This window comes from Haliotis rubra, unplaced genomic scaffold, assembly GCF_003918875.1.
Source record: "Haliotis rubra isolate DU_JTF1 unplaced genomic scaffold, ASM391887v1 Scf94, whole genome shotgun sequence".
Lineage (NCBI taxonomy): Eukaryota > Metazoa > Mollusca > Gastropoda > Lepetellida > Haliotidae > Haliotis > Haliotis rubra.
In genome coordinates this window covers 535,238-555,979 of record NW_025767679.1, presented here as the reverse complement: position 1 = coordinate 555,979, position 20,742 = coordinate 535,238, and the positions used below count along the sequence as shown (strand labels likewise).

Sequence of the window (20,742 nt, the reverse complement as noted above, 5' to 3'; positions counted from 1 at the left end):
TAGACCGATAAAGCTATAAAAGTGACGTGTCCTTAGCCCATAGTTTACGTCTGTTTTAGGGATAATGTGTGATGTTTTTCTGTAACCTTTTGTGTTATTAGCAGAAGGGCACGCTGAAGAGTGAAATACGGATGTGAGAAAATTACTACAATGCGTTATTTAAAGTAAATTCGCGGGGAACCCCTTCCTTCGCTGCCTGTGCATTTCAGCCAAGGGGATTTCCCACCATTCCCACAATGCAACAGTTTGTGTATGGTTGTTAGGCAACCACAGGTGCTTTCACTGAGAGCGGAATGGTCGGTGATACGAACATAATTTAAACTGCAAGATGGAGAGAAAACCAGGACATTTACCCGTGGATGTCCGGCTAGCGGTGGATTCGTTGGTTTGGGTGAAGGTATGGTGGAGAAATTACATTATCGAGCTGCACTAACTTCCTTGTGTCCTCAGCATGGGGTCGAGTTCGCTATCGGTAGTTCAAATCACTTTATTCGTGGTGTGACTAGGATGTACAATGGTACTGACTTTCTCTATGTTTTGAATATACTGTTTATTACACATTATAATGTGTGATGTTTTTTCTATACACGGGAATTTTCATTCATATTTTCTCTTATTTAGCAGATAATGTTTGTTTGTTGGTTAACGCCACACTCAGCAATATTCCAGCTATATGAGTGAGTGAGTGAGTGTGTTTAGTTTTACGCCGCGCTCATCAATATTCCAGCTATGTGAGGCGGTCTGTTAATAATCGAGTCTGGACCAGACAATCCAGTGATCAACAGCATGAACATCGATCTACTCAACTGGGATACGTTAACATGTGTAAGCCCAGTCAGCAAGCCTGACCGATCCCGTTAGTCACCTCTTACGGACAGCTTGGGTTGCTGAAGACCAATTCTAACCCGGATCTTCACCGGCCCAATAGTAAATAATGAAAATAATATATCCAGTTTGTCAGTCATCAAAACGACAGTTACTGGTATAGTAACATTCCATACACATATCTAAGATCAAGATGTTAATTTTGTGATGTGGTTTTAACGCATTATTGGTCAGTTACAACTCTCTATTTAAAAGCCCGTGAAGATCCGGGTTAGAATTGATCTTCAGTAACCCATGCTTGTCGTAAGAGGCGACTAACGGGATCGGATGGTCAGGCTCGCTGCCTTGGTTGACACATGACATCGTATCCCAATTGCGTATTTCGATGCTCATGCTGTTGACCACTGGGTTGTGTGGGCCAGACTCGATCATTGACAGACCGCCGCCATATAGCTGGGATATTGCTGAGTGCACACGTTCTATTTAAAATGTCTTCCCTCTTTTGTTTTAAGCTTGTTTACTGTTTATATGCAATGTTACTACATTCAATGTGTCTGTACAGATCGTCGGAATAGGCAGCACTGCTGTTGGCAAGACATGTCTAATTAAACACTTCTGTGAAAGCAAGGTAAGACTATTTTACACTCAGGTTGGTCATCAGTTCGATCTGGAAGTTAGCGAGTAAATAAGGATACACAGAACTTCACTGAAAACAACTGCTTGTTTTTTGCACTCCAGACTTATAACACTGTCAAAATCTGCATTGAAGCGTTGCTGAATGCAATAAATCATAAAGTGTTTTTTATCAGGATAGCAAATAATACAATATTCATACATCTGGATACTACAGAACATACATATATTCAAGATTCGAAATAATTAACTGGGGACATAAGTTTAATGGTTGTTTGAATGAAGCACAAAGAAAAAGATATACGAATATAGGAAAGTAATAAAATGGAGACAGGTGAGAGAAGAGAGTAAGAATTGATAAAACATTGGTTTGGTTTGCATCAATTGTAGTGGGGCCCATTTTTCTGCAAATTTGGTATTGTCTCCTGAAATGATTTTTTCTATGTTGTGATTATGTTTTATTAGAGGCAATAATTGCGTAAATATGGGCATAGTCTTATTGTAATGACAATTTTGAATATAACGCTTGGTTGTTATAAACAGGTGTTTTTATAGAATATTCTTCTTGGGATCGCCAAGAAGGAAATTATACATATTTAGGTCTAATTTTAAACAGGTTCTACTTTCAAACCAAAATTGGAACTCATTTATCATAATTTGAACTTAAACCAGTTGTTAACCATAACGGTAAATATTTTCCTGCTCTGGTTGGTTGAAATATCACTAAGTGTAAACACGCTGTCATGACTGTCTATCTCACACACGTATATTATAGAAATTTACATTCACCTTATCCAAATAATTTTAAGATGTATTTTGGGACATTGCTCTAGACATCATTACAATTGTCGGTTCAAATAATATTAACATAAACATAAAATATGTTACGATGAACTTTGAACTCTTATTGCCAGTGATAAGTATATGTTGTAGTATTGGATCGCCATTTTTATTACAATATAACAAAATACATGGGAATTGAATACTGATTTCTAACGGTCTTTCAGGTATTTCAAATTTCAGTGAAACCTTAAAAAACAGAGAAGTAACTCTTTAGATCACTGATTATTTCAATGAATATGTATTTAATACTAAAAGATTAAAAAAATATTCGTAAACCTAAAAAGTATATAAATCGAGTATAAGCCCACATACCAAATTTGGTGAAATATACAACTCCAAGCTATTATACGTTTTATATAACTCACAAAGATACGAATTTATCGAGGAAGTAAAACATCTTACCATTTTTCAAAGTTTTTTTTCGTTTTTACAATTCATACACAACTGTCTTCATACCAATGTCATGTTTATGTCCAGGAGGGAAAGACACGTGCAAGAGAGGTCAGTATATCAAAAGGTTAAATACGTCATGTGACACTGTCTTTTTTGTGACATTCACGCCCCAAAAATGTTACTTTTGCATCTTGTGTCTTCAAAATTGAAACGCACAGTTTGTATTTTTGCAGAGATATTTCATGCAAACACCTGTTTTTTCAGCAATTTTCTGTATGATGTGGATAACACGCACATTGTGACCCTTTAAATTGCTTTCTTTACATTCAGTATAAAAAACGATAATTGAGATACAAAAAAGTCGTGATACATGATAAAACATCACGCAGTCTCGTTACAAAACGACTGCAACCTATCATTTTGTGTTTTTTAAAGTTATTGATGTTTCTTTAAATGAACTCAGTCAGGTTGTAGAAGAATCTATTACCAAACAACTAAAACAACTTGACACATAATTGTAAAATGTAGAGGTAGCGTTAGGAGATCCTAGGTACGAGTATACCTGTGGGTTTAAATCAATATATAGATGTTCCTTCTGTAACATCTGTTATATTGCATGGAATTACACTTTCTTAGCAAATTATCGATTCTTATACCTTTGTGTGGAGTCATCCGAGATTCGAACCCACACTCTCAGTGTGAAGCTCCAAACTCCTGCACACAATTTAGCCATAATATCCCATAGAGCCACCGAAGCTTCCACGTACTACATGTTGTTCTTACTAAGAAAGTGTCATCCCGCATACAACACGTTGCATTTGAACAGTTTCTGAAAGACAATGGGATTTTTTAGATATTTCTAAATAGACGATTGTATGGTTAATCTTTAATCTTTATACCGGAACTAACTATTGTGTAAATGTTTGACAGGCCACAATAGCACCAGACGGCCAGGATGACCAGGTACTCTTGAGGGGCGGTCAGGCGTTATAAGGCTGGGGGACACATTGAGGGGAACCAGGGGAGGGTCCTAAAAAGATCACACAACTAATGACAAAACAAAAACTCAATTTGGAAGGGCCAATGAAGGAATTGACTGTTGATTTATATTAAAACCCACTGAAATCAAAGCAATGATTGAACTGTTTGTTTACTCATACACTTGGGATAATCCAAAGATTGTAACTGACAAGTAAACAATGTTTGTAAGGTCTATCCAAGATTATCAAATGTATCATATCTGCATTCTATTATGATAAATACACTGTCTCCATTTGCCACCATATCTACGGCTGGGCATCTGTCTAATTATGCAGAGACTTAGCACATGTTTTCTATCGCACATGCCTGTAAGGTGATTGGACGCTTTTGAGTCGCATTTTTCAAGTCGGACTAATTAAGATGCTCTGTTAGCGAATGAATCCAAAGTATTTGTAATACAAGAATGGGGACATGATACACTGGACTAGTGAGGATGGACAAGGTAATACTAGGAACTGAATACATCCCCAGTCCCACCCTCACCCCCATCCCCACCCTCACCCCAGCCCCATAATAAATGACCGGTCCCTCAAGTAGGGTAGTTGTTAATGGTTCTATGTATCACATGGGTATGGTGGAAACTATCAGAGCAGCAATGGGCGTACGGGTGGAAAGTTACTAGTCGGCTGTATACATTGTACATTTCAATGTCATTATAAAAGATTCACACAGATGTCAGTATTAACAGTCCTAACTAACCCTTTGCTACTTGGTAACTACATTTTGTCACGTCCTCTGACACGGTCTGGTGGGATTTCTCTTGTGGAGCATAACGCGCTCAAGTCACTCTACCGTTGTGCATTTGTATTTAATGACAATCTTAAAGGTAGCTATGAAACGATACCCAAAGACCGGAAACCGTAGCATGTGACCAAGATACGTCCCAGCTGAATTCTATTTTTGCATACGACCCCAGTTTTGAAACTACCAGATGCATGAGATGGGGCATTTGTATACTCGAAAAGCCTCTAAAATGGCACGGCAACGTACGAGTCGGTTTGATGAGCAGCGTTTGGGTGATTGTTCAATGGTTACCTTTAATATGAACTTCAGCATATTACAGAATTCATATTTCCGGGTTCGGAATATTCATACACGGGGGAGATGGCTGTGATTGTAACATTTATAACACTTCTGGTTCTTATATTGTAGGTGTTAGGTTTAACTTTAAACTCACACCCTTGTTGATGAAGATTGTAGCTGATAATGTGTAGCATACACAATGAGTTATTGTGTTGTGTTCATTAAGGGATGTACGATATTCACATCCGAGATGTTTTATAAAAATATCATGTTTAGTGAAAATATATGTACTTGTTAGTCATGTCGGTAAAATAATGATAAAATGTTTTGAATAGAAGTGATGCTTTGGTAGTACATAATTAACGTCAACCCTGATATATTGTAGAAATATGTTAGTTTTGTAAACATCGATAGAGTAATTTAGTATAGATATAATATTAGAACCTAAATCTGAGTGAATATTGAGTGTGTAATTTGTAGATAATACATTGTATTTCTTTGGAAATGTTTATGTCTTTGTTGATGGGGAATATATTCTTCTGATTGAAGTGTTATAACAGATCTCAATAACAATTCAATGTGCCATGATTAACGTTATGAGTTAAATACACATTTTGTATGTGAAATGCGTAATGTCTCAGATTGAGGTTATAGTGTTCGCTCCCCACGCCCAAGTCACGTGTTCGATCCCCCCATGTATGGGTGTAACATGTGTCATCTATTTATTACTGTACGTTAACATTATTTGTATGCCCTTTGTATGAACACTGAAGAGTGAGTCAGTGAGATGAGTTTTACGGCACTTTTAGCAATATTCCAGCAATATCACAGCGGGGGACACCAGAAATGGGCTTCACACATTATACCCATATGGGGAATCGAACCCGGGCCTTCGGCGTGATGAGCGAACGCTTTAACCACAAGGCTACCCTACGGCCCCCGAACACTGAAGAACAAGATAAGTGCATGATGTACAATAAACACTGAACCTGACCAAGAAGCAGATCGTGAAGATCGTGTATACTTCGCAAATCAGAGAGTGCAGGGAGTCTGCTAAATTTTGTATGTGCCATATAATATTTCATGTACATATTCTTTGTTCATACAGCTGATATGTATGCGAATAAATTACACAAGCTCATGTTTTATTATGAATGTACTTCATGATTTATATTAATTTAATTTTACATTTTGAACTTTACAAGTTCAACACCGGGTACCAGCCGACTGTTGGAGTAGACTATGGATTTAAGATTCACGAAGTGGAAGGAACCGATCGTGAGTAATTTCCCGTAATATTCCATCAACCGCAATCTGTGTGAAGCTTTGTGTTCTTCTTGTGATGGATCAAGCAATTGTTTAGAACAGCCTCCCAAGTCAGTTATAGGAATGACTAGTGCTGTAACTATGCGTGGAACTATCAATGGATTGCAATTGTTAAGTCTCCGATAGCAATTAATTGATGGTAGAAACGAAAAACTATCGATGCATCGATGGTATGTGTGACTATCGATAGTTTAGTAATTGACTTCTGTTGATAAATGCGCAGCGCAAAATACAAGATGTTTGGGTGCAGACTTGCAGCTTCATTGAGTTTATGTTTTAACTGTTTACTTGATCTGGGTTTCAAGTTTCTTGTCAGTAATTAAAAGAGACTGAACTACTTCAACTTGTATTTATCGCATATACACTATACATTAATTGGGAAATAACTTCAAATGAGACATATCAAGGAGAGAAAAAACTACTGCAATAGTATTGCAATAGTTGGTCACAATAGACTATCGCTATCGCAATAGTATGTTTCAATAGACTATCGCTATCGCAATAGTTGTTTGCCCCTCAATAGTCACCCCTAGTAATGACTTGATGATCACAGATGTGAAGAATCGATCCGATCTCTGCTGTATTGATATTTCTAGTGTATTTGATGTAACAAAGAAGACACAATGTGATCGATGATTACTGATATGATATATGATATATGATATTAATGTTGATGCACCAGGTTCCCAATGGACAATCCATTGAATGCGACTCTGTCTAAGGAGATGGGTAGGGATATATGATAGGTCCTGTTTTGTCGTTGCATATTTCATCTTACAGGCAGTGAATTTCTTTGAGTGGCATTTAAATTCTTTGAGTGGCATTTTTAGAAGTTGGGAAGTACAATATAGAACAAACTTTATGGATAACAACTTCATTTTATTCGTGAGTGCAACGTTTCGATACAGATTCTTGTACCGTTGTCAAGCATGTGAATTAGCGTTCAAATTCTATTTTCACAGTTCCAAAATGCACTATTGAATAGCCAAGTGGTTAATCTAAATCGGTAATAGGTCGTGAATCTAAACACCGTTGGTTGCTTCTTAACACGAGGACAATGAAATGCCACTTTCCATGTAGTCGGTATTGCAGGCGAGACGGAGCAGTGGGGTTTTCTAGTGGTTATAACGTAACCCGATTTCGATTCTAGGGTACGGTTTGTTATCCCGTGTAGATCCGGGTTACGATTGATCTTCAGCAACCCATGCTTTGGTAAGAGGCGACTAACGGGATCGGGTGGTCAGGCTCGCTGACTTGGTTGCCACATCCCATCGTATCCCAATTACCTAGATCGATGCTCTTACTGTTGATCATTAGATTGTCTGGTCCAGACTTGATTATTTACAGACCTTCGCCATATTGCTGGAATATTGCTGATTACGGCGCAATACTTAACTCACTCACAAATTTCTGGTATCCTCAACAGTGATATTACCAAAAGCACCGTATCACTATATACGCTCCCTGTTCTGATTATGTTTGTTTGGACAAATTACAGAATGTTGAATGGTCTGTTCTTGAATGTAATGGGATATGTACAGAAACTTCCACGTGGTTACGTTGCTGTTGATATGTTTGTATTTATTCCCGCAGTCCGAGTCCACCTGTGGGATCTGTCTGGCAGTACGGAGTACATGGACGTACGGAACGAGCTCTACGGAGGAACAGATGCCATGTTCTTGGCCTATGACGTAACAAATGCGGCATCGTTCGAAACGCTGGACTCGTGGATACGAGAAGTTAAAAAATATTCATCGGGAACGCCTGAAATCGTCATCGTAGCTAACAAGGTAACACAATCCCAGATTGCGCTTTACATGTACGAGTGATTGAGTGAGAGTTGCTGAACGCCGCACTCAGCAATATTACAGCTACATGGCGGCGATCTGTAAATAATCGAATCTGGACCAGACAATCCAGTGATCAACATCATGGACATCGATCTACGCAATTGGGATACGATGACATGTGTGATGCTTCGATGGTGTTGTTTGCTAACTAGTGAGGTGTAACGTGGTCATACATATGTGTCGGACGTCTGGCAAGAGGGCGGTTATCAAATATGGTGACCATTGAGCATCGGAGTAAATGAGTTTAGTTTTACGCCGCTTTTAGCAATATCCCCACAATATTACAGCGGGGGACACCAGAAATGGGCTTCACACATTGTACCCATGTGGGAATCGAACCTGGGCCTTCAGCGTGACGAGCGTGTGTATTTGCGGAACACGTTATTCAAGCAATTGATTTGCCTGGTGTATCTGCTACAGAACTGAGATCACAAAACAAGCTAAGTTTCATGACACAACAGGTTCTAGACCTGATATACATGCTTATTTACGAAATGTTACTTTTTCACAGACAGATTTGAAGCAGAAGCGTTGTGTGTCGACAGCCGAAGGCAAAAAGTGGGCTTCCCAGAACAAGATGAGGTAACTGGGCAACATGTACCATACTTTTTCGGATTCGACCAACCAGACCAAAATGCCGCAATCACGAAATGAAAAATAAACTATTCATTCAACTGACCGCACCATCATTGGTGGACGAGAAAAAATGAACAAACTACAGTTATCATACCGATATAAAGCCATGTATAAGTTAATAATTAATGATTGATCAAATACACAGAATGCAGTATGGTCCGATACGAATGGTTAACCTTATAGTGCTCTTGTGAACGTTATATTCTATGTTTGAATTTCAAAATGAGACGTTTTACTGTCATTCATTACCTTTCCACAAACAGTTTGAGACAACATCTGTTCAAAGGAAATTTTAAAAATCGATTGATTTACATAATTCTGTATTTCCATATCGATCGATCCCACTGAAAGAAAGATGGAGAAGCAAAACGTTCTGAAAAACCAGTGTCTCCTTTTACAGAAAACACTCATCGTGTTTTACATTAGCAGAAGAAATGATATCATGTTTCTACTGTGACTGGAGTGCTTGCCTAAGAACTATGTATCAAAACTCGATAATGATACTAAAACAGAATGCACAAAAATGTTCTAAGATAATGAGGGGCGGTGGGGTAGCCTAGTGGTTAAAGCGTTGGCTCGTCACGCCGAAGACCCGGGTTCGATTCCCCACATGGGTACAATGTGTGAAGCCCATTTCTGGTGTCCCCCGCCGTGATGTTGCTGGAATATTGCTAAAAGCGGCGAAAAAACCAAACTCAGTCAGTCAGTCAGTCAGTCTAAGATAATGATAGCAGAGGTGACACATCACTGGCCACGACATAAAACTATAGTGAGTGAGTGAGTTAATATTTAACGTCACATCGGCAATATTTCAGCCATATCGTGACGACATAAAACTATAGAAAACAAACAAAAAAGACAAATAACACTGAGACTTAACATAGATAGTCCTAACAAAGGGGAGAGCTTGCGTTCCAATCAAATTCCGAGTCATAACTTGAGAAGCATAAATGATCTATTTCAACGAACCTCGGTATTTGCACTGCTCAAACGCTTTACTGGTGTCGGTTGCCGCCAATGTGAAACAAGAAAAAGAAAATAATGTCGGGCGAGGTAGACGATTTACGTTGATGCTTGACGCTGCACTAAGCAATATTCCAGGTATATGGCAGCTGGCTGTAGATAATCGAGTCTGGACCAGACGATCCAGTGATCAACAGCATGAGCATCGATCTACACAATTGGGATACGATACACTATCGTTAACTCAAGCATCATGACTGTGCGGGTATGCACCCAATATCAGAGGCTGTGAAAAAATATCACTTTTTAAATATTATCTACAACCTTTTTATTGTACATCGCCTGAAATTACACGTTGCTGAGACCCGTGTAGATCCGGGCTAGAATTAATCTTCAGTAACCCATGCTGTCGTAAGAGGCGACTAACGGGATCAGGTGGTCAGGCTCGCTGACTTGGTTGACACATATCATCGTATTCCTTATAGCTGGAATATTGCTGAGTGCGGCGTAAAACTAAACTCACTCACTCATTCACTCCCTACACTTTGCTTAAGGATTTCGTCACGATATGGCTGAGATATTGCCGATGTGACGTTAAATATTAACTCACTCACTCACTCACTTAAGGATTGCTTTACATCCATGAAATAAATGTCAGTCAGATTTTCGTAAAATGGTGCTACTTTGTGTTATTTTAGTGAGATAATCGACACAGAAATCGACATATTTTATCGTTTGATTCTTGAACCGTTCACACTATGACATTTATAAAGTAGATCTGTCAATTTTTGAACTCCATTTAAAAGGTTGATCCTGTACTTTTAAAGTAATCGCGAACAGATCTAAAATGACGAGAAATCTAACAATCCAATAACACACAAGAACAAGTGCTTGTTGCAACCAGAGACACTGACATGCAATTTACATCGCTGTCAAAGCGCTGATACCTGTCGGCGTTGTATATTGACATGAAACTTGCAAGAGCATATACTATTCGTCAGCCTTTATATCAGAGCTTTTCGTAGTCTGTCATATTAAGTACCTTTGTCAAACTCGTCAATACAGCAATCTACACGATGGAGAAGATAGCAAGCAAATACCATTTTCAACAATTGTAATCTAGAGTCATAGCTAACCGGATTCCACGCAAGACTGGTGTCCCAAGCAACATATACAGCTAGGTCGCTTTCGGCAATCGAATGGATAGGTATTTACTGGCCTTCGTAGGGACGAGAAATATTACTGAGCGCACACTCAGGATACAGACAGGACGAACGCACGCACACATCAACTAGACAGACTGAAAAGGGGCAGCAAGTCGTAGAGTACTGCCCCCTTTAGTTCCCTTTATACTGAAATTCATACTTAAGAACTGAACTGAAATTTGATTCGACTTAATAGCTTTGTGTGGTATCATTTTTCACGCAATATCTCTCCACCTCTATATATATTATTTCTAACATGGAAAGTGTCTATGTCGCTGTATCTGGTTTCATTAACCTTATACAGTGAGCCACCTTCGTCTAATAACTGCCTTTGGACATTACTAACATCCTTTACGGTGAAATATGACGGTATACATTACGCACTGTGTTGAAATGGAGCCTGTGAGCATACAATTTGCGGCAATGTGATTGCAAGATCCCAGACCCGATGTCGGGAAATAGCTACCAAAAGTTATCAAAATCTACAGGCTTGAATAATCTGTACTGAAACATATTGGAATTGTACATTTTGATATTGACTTGATATTGGTGTGGTTGGCACCGTAGTTCAGATTGTTCGGATTATATGAAAGGGCAGCTTGAGCAAATGTGATGCTGGTCTCTGATTGCGCAGGTTATTACTCTAGGTAGGATTACGGTGGCTGATAAATACGTCCAGTCTCGCGATTTTATGGAGAGACCACTAACATTAGATTATAACCGTTGTTGAGTCATACGTTCAGTATTTCTACACCTGCTCATGGATAACCAACAATGGATAATCTTTGAATATTTCGTGTATATGGAGATTGTTGAACTGAGTATGTTTTAAAGTGGAATTAAATTATGATATGAAGAACAGTCAACAATGAATAAGTGACAAAGTCTGCTGAAGACACTCGTCGGATATGTCGAGTATTCGGCTAGAGCGGATAGCTGGTCGACTAAAACGAGCATCTAGGAAAAGCGAGTAGTCGGTTATATCGAGCAGTTGGTTAAAACTCATATTGCTAGTTGTGGAATATAGCGAGTTGTTGGTTGCAGCGAGGGCGAATCAGTGTAATTGTAAGTATCGAACCTGATATGACCATATGATTTTGAAAGTCTATGAGTTTTTTGTGAGTGTAGTTTTACGCCGCTTTTAGCAATATTCCAGCAATATCATGGCGGGGGACACCAGAAATGGGCTTCACACATTGTACCCATGCACGTGGGGAATCGAACCCGGGTCTTCGGCGTGACGAGCCAACGCTTTAACCACTAGGCTACCCCACCGCCCCTGAAAGTCTGTAAGGCTCTTTACATCCGTAGTAGACTCCAGTTTGCTGGTACAATGTCTGTTGACATCGGGCTTGAGTTCCACGTGTTTAGGAATTAGCAGATAATGTGGCATGCAATAATATTCTTGTTTGTTCGCTTCTTATGACGGCAGTCTGTAAGTAATCGTGTCCGGGCAGATCATCACGAGCATCAATCTCTGCTATGGGGACACAATGACGTGTGTCAGTCAAGTTAGCCAGTCTGACCAGGGAGACTCTGGTCGTAGACGATGATTGGTGTGGTACCGATAAGATTCATAATCGTAGGTTGTGGGATTCGAAATCCGATCCTGTGACGGCCAAGGGACCCAAATCTGCTTGATTGATTGACACTGGTTTACTAAGTCCCCTGACAATTAATTATATTTCTAAGGTTATTTTAATAACGTTTACACTCGCAACGGAAACTGACGGAGATAACCGAGTCACGTACGTTCCTTTGTTCCAGGTACTACGAGACCTCGGCAGCGACGGGAGAGGGCGTGGTTCAGCTGTTCGGTGATCTGTTGAAAGGCGTCTACAACCGGAGGGAAGGGGGTAAGCCGAACTCCACGTGGTCACAAAAATGGGATGCCCAAAGACTGTCTGACCTATGTAGCCCCCTCCCGGACAATGAAAGGGGAAACTCGGCCCGGGTGTGACCACTGGTCACTCAAGACAAGAGTCCGACATGATCTGATCCGTACAAGAACCATTGGTTGAGGATGGTGTTTTTTCAGGGATGAGAAGATTCACTGATGTAGCTGTCATTGGACGTTGTTGTCACGGATGACCTTTCACGTGGATAGAAACACTGATTGGTCACTTGTGGACTGGGGAAAATCATTGATCGCTGATCAGATGGCTAGCCGCTAGACAACTGATTGGATGGAATCATTGATCGACAACTGATCAGATGGACGGGATAACCGCTAGACAACTGATTGGATGGAATCATTGATCGACAGCTGATCAGATGGACGGGATAACTGCTAGACAACTGATTGGATGGAATCATTGATCGACAGCTGATCAGATGGACGGGATAGCCGCTAGACAACTGATTGGATGGAATCATTGATCGACAACTGATCAGATGGACGAGATAGCCGCTAGACAACTGATTGGATGGAATCATTGATCGACAACTGATCAGATGGACGGGATAGCCGCTAGAAAACTGATTGGATGGAATCATTGATCGACAGCTGATCAGATGGACGGGATAACCGCTAGACAACTGATTGGATGGAATCATTGATCGACAGCTGATCAGATGGACGGGATAGCCGCTAGACAACTGATTGGATGGAATCATTGATCGACAACTGATCAGATGGACGGGATAGCCGCTAGAGTGAGTGAGTGGAATCATTGATCGACAGCTGATCAGAGAGATGGGATAGCCGCTAGAAAACTGATGGGATGGAATCATTGATCGACAGATGGATGGAACCATCAACAGCTGACCAGATTATGGCATCGATTGACAACAGATCAGATGGACGAAATCGAGGATTCACAACTGACCAGATGACAGAATCATTCACCGACAACATATCCCTGAATCACGAGTGTCAGGTGGATGGAATTATGATCGTTACGGAGGAATGATGTGAATACGGGGAAGTGTTCGTGAAAATTCGACAGGAAACCTACATAATGTGTCATGAATGTACCATAAATTAGAAATATTGCCATCGATGATTGTCAAGACACAAGTATGATGAATGCATCACCAAACCGATTCATGAGTCATGGGAGGTGGTTAAACGATCCACTGTGTTGTATTATCCGTCAATATTGTCTTTGTGTACAGTGGGTTGCAGTTACAGGCAACATGAACTGACACTTGGTAATGTCCTCCTGTGGTGAGTCTGGTGACCAGTGTATAGTAGCTACTATTCTCGCCGACAAACAGAAGTGTGGTTGGTCTGATCCAAGACAAATGTGGCTGGCTACGACTTATTTGGTGTCTTCACGGACTCTTGGCACAGACTCCCCACCGTAGCACTTGCTGCTGTATTACTCAGCGTTTTCCTGTACGGTTTGCGCGGAGAAGCTTCTGTGTATGCCCTAGGTAACTTGTATTAAAATTGTAAATAACCAATATGAAAAATTGTTTAAAATAAAAAAATTTCTTCTTGGATGGTGACTGGACAAAACACGTTAAAATACCACATTACGCTCAGAATAATGTCCTACATGGTTGGATGTCATCAAGGACATATAACGGTACAAATACAAGAGAAATCTGGTATGATGATAGCAAAAAACATAGCGGTGACAGTTGCGTGGCACATCACAGCCATTCACTAAACACATTCATATTCTGTAGAAACACTTCTGTACTTACATTGTGTCGATTGTATGGATTAATATGTTTTTGCCAATTTACAGCATCAAGAAAACAAATAGTAACATATTTTTCAAACGGGAATTTTTCTTTCAGGATAAAAACGTAAATCTTTGTGATTCGGGCAAAATATGCATACGAACTATAGGTGGTGAATAGTCAACATCTTCACTGCACTTACATGCATAAACACGCACAATGTTACAAGCACCACACTTTCGACTTCAGACAGTAGCCTGCTTGTAATGACATTAACAATTTAAAGGCACATTGTCATGGGTAGATAGTTCACAGGGTCATGAAGAACTCAGTGTGACATTACCGGAGTTGGTAGGTAGCGTCAGGCCACCATTCATCACAATTCGCCCTTTAAGGGTTTGTTTGCCAGACCTCTTGGCCTTGTTAGATGGCAGTGTCACTGTCCTGGTGCTTTTTCCTTCTGGGGATCTCTCAGTTTTTCTGGATGCCGCTGTCGCGATATTTACCTGTGGGCATGGGTTATCTCCTCCTGTGTGGCGCCCGGACCCTAACTTCACACCAGGATGGAAAAACTGATACTGTAAATGGTCTGTAAATAGTCGAGTCTTAACCAGATGTCCAGTGACAGCACACCTAAGCAACGGCCAATACTAGCAGGACACGGTGACATGCAATACCCCGATCTGATCTGACCATAAGATCCTCTTCAGACATCTCCTACCACACGGATCGGGCACAGGAGTGAGTGAGTGAATGAGTGAGTGGGTATGGTTTATCGCCGCTTTTAGCAATATTTTATCGATATCAAGGCGGGGGACACCAGAAACAGGCTTCACACATTGTACCCATGTGGGGAACTGAACCCGGGTCTTCAGCATGACGAGCGAACGCTTTACAAATTAGGCTATATCCCACCTCCTTTTCGGGCACAGGGCAGCTTATGATTCCTTGAGTAAACACGAGGTGGGATAAGAAGAACTGACCGACCTACACAATGTATTGTTGTCCCGGTGGCTCTTTCGTATTGTATTGGATACTACAAAGTAATTAAATGTGGAAGGAAGATTGTTGTTTCCAGATGTATCAAACCTGCCTTCTTTTGATCGTAACACTCACGCTTTGATTTGCTTCCTTTAGGGCTTTAGCACTGCGGAAAGGGCTAGGGTGTAATGCGAATCAGGGACTGTGAGACAGACAATGAAGACACTGAAAAGTTGTTGACTGTGGAGTGTATGGTAGACACTGACAAACAATGTGTTGATGTGTTTCATACAGTGTGTATTATTATTACTATTATGATTATCATTATGCTAATACATGTATTTGTATAGCGCCGATATCCAGCTCAGCTGCTCAAAGGCGCTTTATTTTTCCGTCGATCATTGGATGTGAATCATAGGCTGTGCAATTAGACAGTGATATATGATATATCATTTTAACATAATCATTGCGTGTATTATGCTGTGTTTATGTGTGTGTTGATGTGTTTCATACAGTGTGTATACATGTGTGTTGATGACACGTGCTCGGTCGCGTTTCAACAATAGAAAGTGCTGCATGCACCCTGCGTGGTTTTACGTACCACAGTTGAAATGGGAGGATGCGTCAGGTTAGACTTCGCCTCATAACTACCTTGTACTGCCCATTTTCAAATAATTCATTTATCCAAATGTGAAGTTTGTACAATATTGAATGGCATGCTAGTGTAATTAAAAATGTGTCCTTATCACATGCTAAGATATTTGTATAGAGGTTGTGTGCATGTGACTGACATTCCCCACTCAACTGGCACCGTCGTCACTAGTGGACACTTCATACTGATCCACGCACGTTTCGTTTTAATATGTTGCGTTTTAGTAAGACTCGTACGCCCGGCACAGTCTGGTTCCACGAGTGTAGCGACCAGAACTGGGATACGACTGTAGCGACCAGAACTGGGATACGACCAGAACTGGGATAAACAGTCCACAATTTCGTAAAACCCTATTTACTGCAGTACTGCTCCCGGTTAACTCTAAAACTTAAGTCGATATATGCCACTCAATTAGTATTCCGTTAGTGTACACTACAATCTATTCTTTTATATGTATGCTTTCTGGTCTGTGATGTGTCACACAGCACGGGATGTTATTAATGTTGACGCTGGTTGTCGTGATGTAATGTTCCGATTATAGACTACATTGTTCTATATTTAGAACAGGAATTCCCAGATTTGGCCTTCCTGCTACGCAGGTTTAGAGGTTATACTACACTAAATGAGAATCGCTTGCTCACTGAGCGAGATGCGTATGTAAACAAATGAAGAGATAAAGACATGTGACAGCTGTGATTGGATGAAATAGTGTAAGATGTTTATGTTTTTTAAAAGCATATCCAACCAGTAATTAAAACTGACCACAATTTTAAGTGTTCAGTGCTGTGATTTCCATCACCATGACTTATAGACGGGGGAATATACGCATCACACCACACTACCCTTGAAAAATTCTAACAAAAGGTTTCTCAGTGGTTTTCACTTCTACTTGGTATGGTTATCAACAGAAAAAAAGTCTACCAAAATCCCACTGTGCAAAAGGGGTTAAAATCGGTTATTTCTATAACATGGTATCAAGCAGCAGCCAACTACAAGCGATACAGATGAAGAACAAGTTTTTAGGTGAGTAGTATCCACTGCTTGTTTACATTGGAGACAACACATTTGCCAGCATATTTACATGAAGTCTTCTTCCTGCCCATAATGTCAATTTAATGGAAATGGTAATTATTGAGATATGAATTTTGTTGAGTTAGAATATACATCAGCTTAAACTACTCCAAAAAATGGTGTATGATATTAAATGTATAAGTAAATCCATCTCAATGAATGTGCTGTCTGCTATGATGTCAATATGACCATCAGAAGTATATCTACATCGAATAATGGGTAATCCATAATAAAACTTATGATAATAGTTGTTAAATACCAAACAAACAAGATTCACAACAATGTTCATTGAGGAAATTGTAATATAAAGCTTAATTTCAAAGAAAAGTGCAGCAAATTTACAACACCTCCAGCCCCTCTGCTTGAGCCAAGCTCCTCTGCAGTGTGTTTCACTTTCTCTGCATGGAGTTTGACCTATATAAAAAACTGTTTTCTTGATGCCTTATCATACATTCTTAAATACCCAGATGAATTTTTAAATATGATTTTTTTTTTAAGTAGTACCTACTTTTTATCATAATTTCCTATAAAGTTACATGTGAACCATTTTAAACAATTAGTTTTATATTGATTGATATAATTTCCACAAACATAAAACACTTAAGTGCCCTGATTAAGAAAAATGAATCTGAATTTTAATGTTTTTCAAATAAAATATAATGCAAAAAATCCTATTTTGATCATGATATTTTAGATTTATAGTAATGAATGAACATGAAATATTTAAGTGCTTTGCCTAATAAAATTCAATTGCATGAATATAAGATCTTGCTATTTAATTTGGATTTTTGAACAAATAACTATCTAAAGCATTGACATATGAATAGGTATGAAAAATGTTATTATCTCTACATATATTTTTGGTTATAATAAAACTTAAGTTTAATGTTGTCTTATGATGTTCCAATATACTAGTATTAGCAAAAACTTTGAAATCGAGGAAAAATAAAAATGTTTTATAGGAAATAAATATTACCATCTTTTCTCTATATAAATGCCAGTGTGAATTGTACCACTGTTTCATCATTTGTTTCCAGACCACAGTTGGAGAACACTTATTCAAGTGTCAGTTATGTCTGAAAAGACTTGACAATGGCCGCGGACATTGTGAATATTCGGCCAGAAGGGAGCCGATGGTATCAACGCTGCTAGTGCTCAGAGAGGTGATGACATTAGTGTGGAAGCAGGATGCAAGGTGCACTTGCACTGTCGCAAACAGTATATCAATCAGCATGATATTGAAAATCAGAAGAAGAAACAAGAGACACAAAACCCCTTTGAAGCCAAGTTCTCGTGGTTTTGAAGGATACTTTCAATAGTAATTCGACTGTATATTTTGTGGTAACACAGTTTCCTTTGTAGTCCAGATTTCAGCTACGCTAAGACTTTCAACTTCGCAAAATCAATACTAGATTGTTGCAAAAAAAGATGTGATGATTGGTCTCTTGCAGTGAAAGGACGATTCAGTACTATGGAGGAGATCTGCATGCAGCCGATTGCATCTATCATCATCAGTGCAGTGTACACTTCCGTAATGGCAGTGATGTACCAGTGAAATTCGCGTGATGTCCCTAGAACTAAAACACCTGGGCGGCCTAAAGACAGTGATCAAGAGCAGGCTTTTGCTAAAATGTGTTTGTATCTCGAGGACAATGATGAGGAACAGATGACTATTACATACCTTCGGGAAAGAATGAGGAAGTATCTGATGGGTGAAAATTCTCTCCCTACACCAACTCCCATTTGAAGAACAAACTGAAGGAACGCTTATGGGGACTCTATCTATATAGCTGACAGAGAAGGACTAAGTGACATTATCACATTCAGGGAGAAAACATCTAATATCCTCCAAGCATATTACAAAATGCAGAACGTGAAGGTGACGAGGAAACACAAAGAAGGCCATAATTGCGATCGCTGCAAGATTGATCAAGAGTGACATTAAAACAGATGTACCAACTTCTACTGATTGCTATCCAAAGTCAGAAGAACTTGGACTTGATTCTGCACTGTCATTCCTTCCAGATACACTACAGAACTTGCTCAACTGTCTGTTTGTTGGAAAGAACAAATCAAGAAAAAAGTTGCTGCTATTGGCCAAGCCATAATACAGGCAGTCAGACCAAGGGCTGTTATTGCACCTCTCCAGATTGGCCTCGGGTACAAGTGCATCACCTTTATCGCCAAAATTCCTTGTGGGAAACATTGTCTTGCATGGGGGTACAGTTCATCATACAGGGAAGTATTACGCTTTGAAAAAATGCTGCAAGTTGTGTCACACCTCGACTTGCTGCTTGAAGAGCAGGATGTGCCAGACATATCAGTATTGTTTGCCTGTGACAATGTTGATCACAACACCATTACCATCGATGGGAAAGGTACCTTTCATGGAATGGGCATGATAGCTGCAATGACTCCAGGTGGAAAATCATGTCATCTGGTAACAAGGCAAAGAACATCAGAACTGAACATTGCAAGAATGTCAAAAATTGATATTAAAGAATACAGATTCACTCAGCCATGTTCTTCACAAGGTTAAGTTCAAACACCTCCCTTGTTTTCAGGCCTGTGACAGAATGGTTGATATTTTATGGGAACTATCCTTCAGTTTCAAGCAGACAGTTCAATTGGCAGGGGATGATGCACATCCTTCATCAAAAACAGAAACATCCCGGGTGTGTCCTCTATAGTCTATCTGCCCATGATTGATATGTATCCAGGTGACAAGTCATGCATTCTGTCAACGTTGGAATACCTGACCAGCCTATCCTTCAGACACAATATCTTTCCAGTGGTAACATTCGACCAGCCCTTGTATTGGAAAGCATCCGAGGTCATTCAAGCTGCACCAGGGGAATAGCCCTTTGAAGAGTATCATACTTAGGCTAGGTACTTTCCACATGTTCATGAATCTACTTGGAGCAATAGGCACACTGATGGCTGGGTCAGGTCTGAAAAACATTCTGGAAATAGTGTATGGTGAAAATGCCGCGGTTCATATGATGTCTGGCAAGGCTGTTCAAAGGGCATTTCGTGGGCACCTTCTAGTAGACAAATGTCTCCACCAAATGATCTTGAAATCGGCAGTGGAAGATAACCCAGATCTTGCAAACCATGTGCTTGAAATTGAGAAAATTTATTCCTCCTTGTTAAAGGGAGACAAACAAATTGAAGAACTCAGACAATCAGTGTCCTTCATTCAAGTGATCAATGAACTTGACAAAAAGAAGTCCAGACTTAGTGCAGACTCCAAAACAAGCCAGTTGTGGATAGGATATCAGAAGATGCTTGTCACGTACTCGAGAACTGATCAAAGCTGATCGCACTGGATCCTGGGATGATCATCTCTGTGCTATAGCTAATGCATTGCCAATATTTGCTGCAGCTGGACATTACAACTACCTAAAGTCGGGCTTACCTCTATAGTCAAGATATGGCTGAGCTGGACACCAGAAACCCAGAAGTTTTTAAGAAGTTTCAAGATGGTTTCCTATGTGATCCTAAGAACAAACCAGTTTTGGGCAGGCCTCAGTAGTGATCTAGTCATCGAACAAACACTAATGAGATCAATAAAAGCACAGGAGGCTTGACCCATGGCAGTAAGATGACAGAAGAACAGCGAACACTATGGACAATGTCAGCACCCATTACCTCTGAGTTGAACATT

At 39.8% G+C, this 20,742-nt stretch overlaps 1 protein-coding gene across 1 annotated transcript; it reads left to right on the top strand.

The window, feature by feature from the left end:
- The first annotated feature begins 11 nt into the window (after positions 1–11).
- Positions 12–14,046, top strand: LOC124264753 (ras-related protein Rab-13-like). The gene is made up of 6 exons (XM_046699528.1): positions 12–397; positions 1,388–1,453; positions 5,964–6,036; positions 7,678–7,874; positions 8,446–8,516; positions 12,506–14,046. The coding sequence occupies exons 1-6, from the start codon at positions 329–331 to the stop codon at positions 12,696–12,698; spliced, it is 669 nt and encodes a 222-aa protein (XP_046555484.1). The 5' UTR covers positions 12–328; the 3' UTR covers positions 12,699–14,046.
- The last annotated feature ends 6,696 nt before the right edge of the window (positions 14,047–20,742 follow it).

Excerpts from the sequence above, each read along its gene's own strand:
- LOC124264753 (XM_046699528.1), top strand. The coding sequence starts at position 329 with ATGGAGAGAAAACCAGGACATTTACCCGTGGATGTCCGGCTAGCGGTG. Across the intron at positions 7,875-8,445 it reads TCGTCATCGTAGCTAACAAG|ACAGATTTGAAGCAGAAGCG; the intron begins GTAACACAATCC and ends ACTTTTTCACAG. Across the intron at positions 8,517-12,505 it reads GCTTCCCAGAACAAGATGAG|GTACTACGAGACCTCGGCAG; the intron begins GTAACTGGGCAA and ends CCTTTGTTCCAG.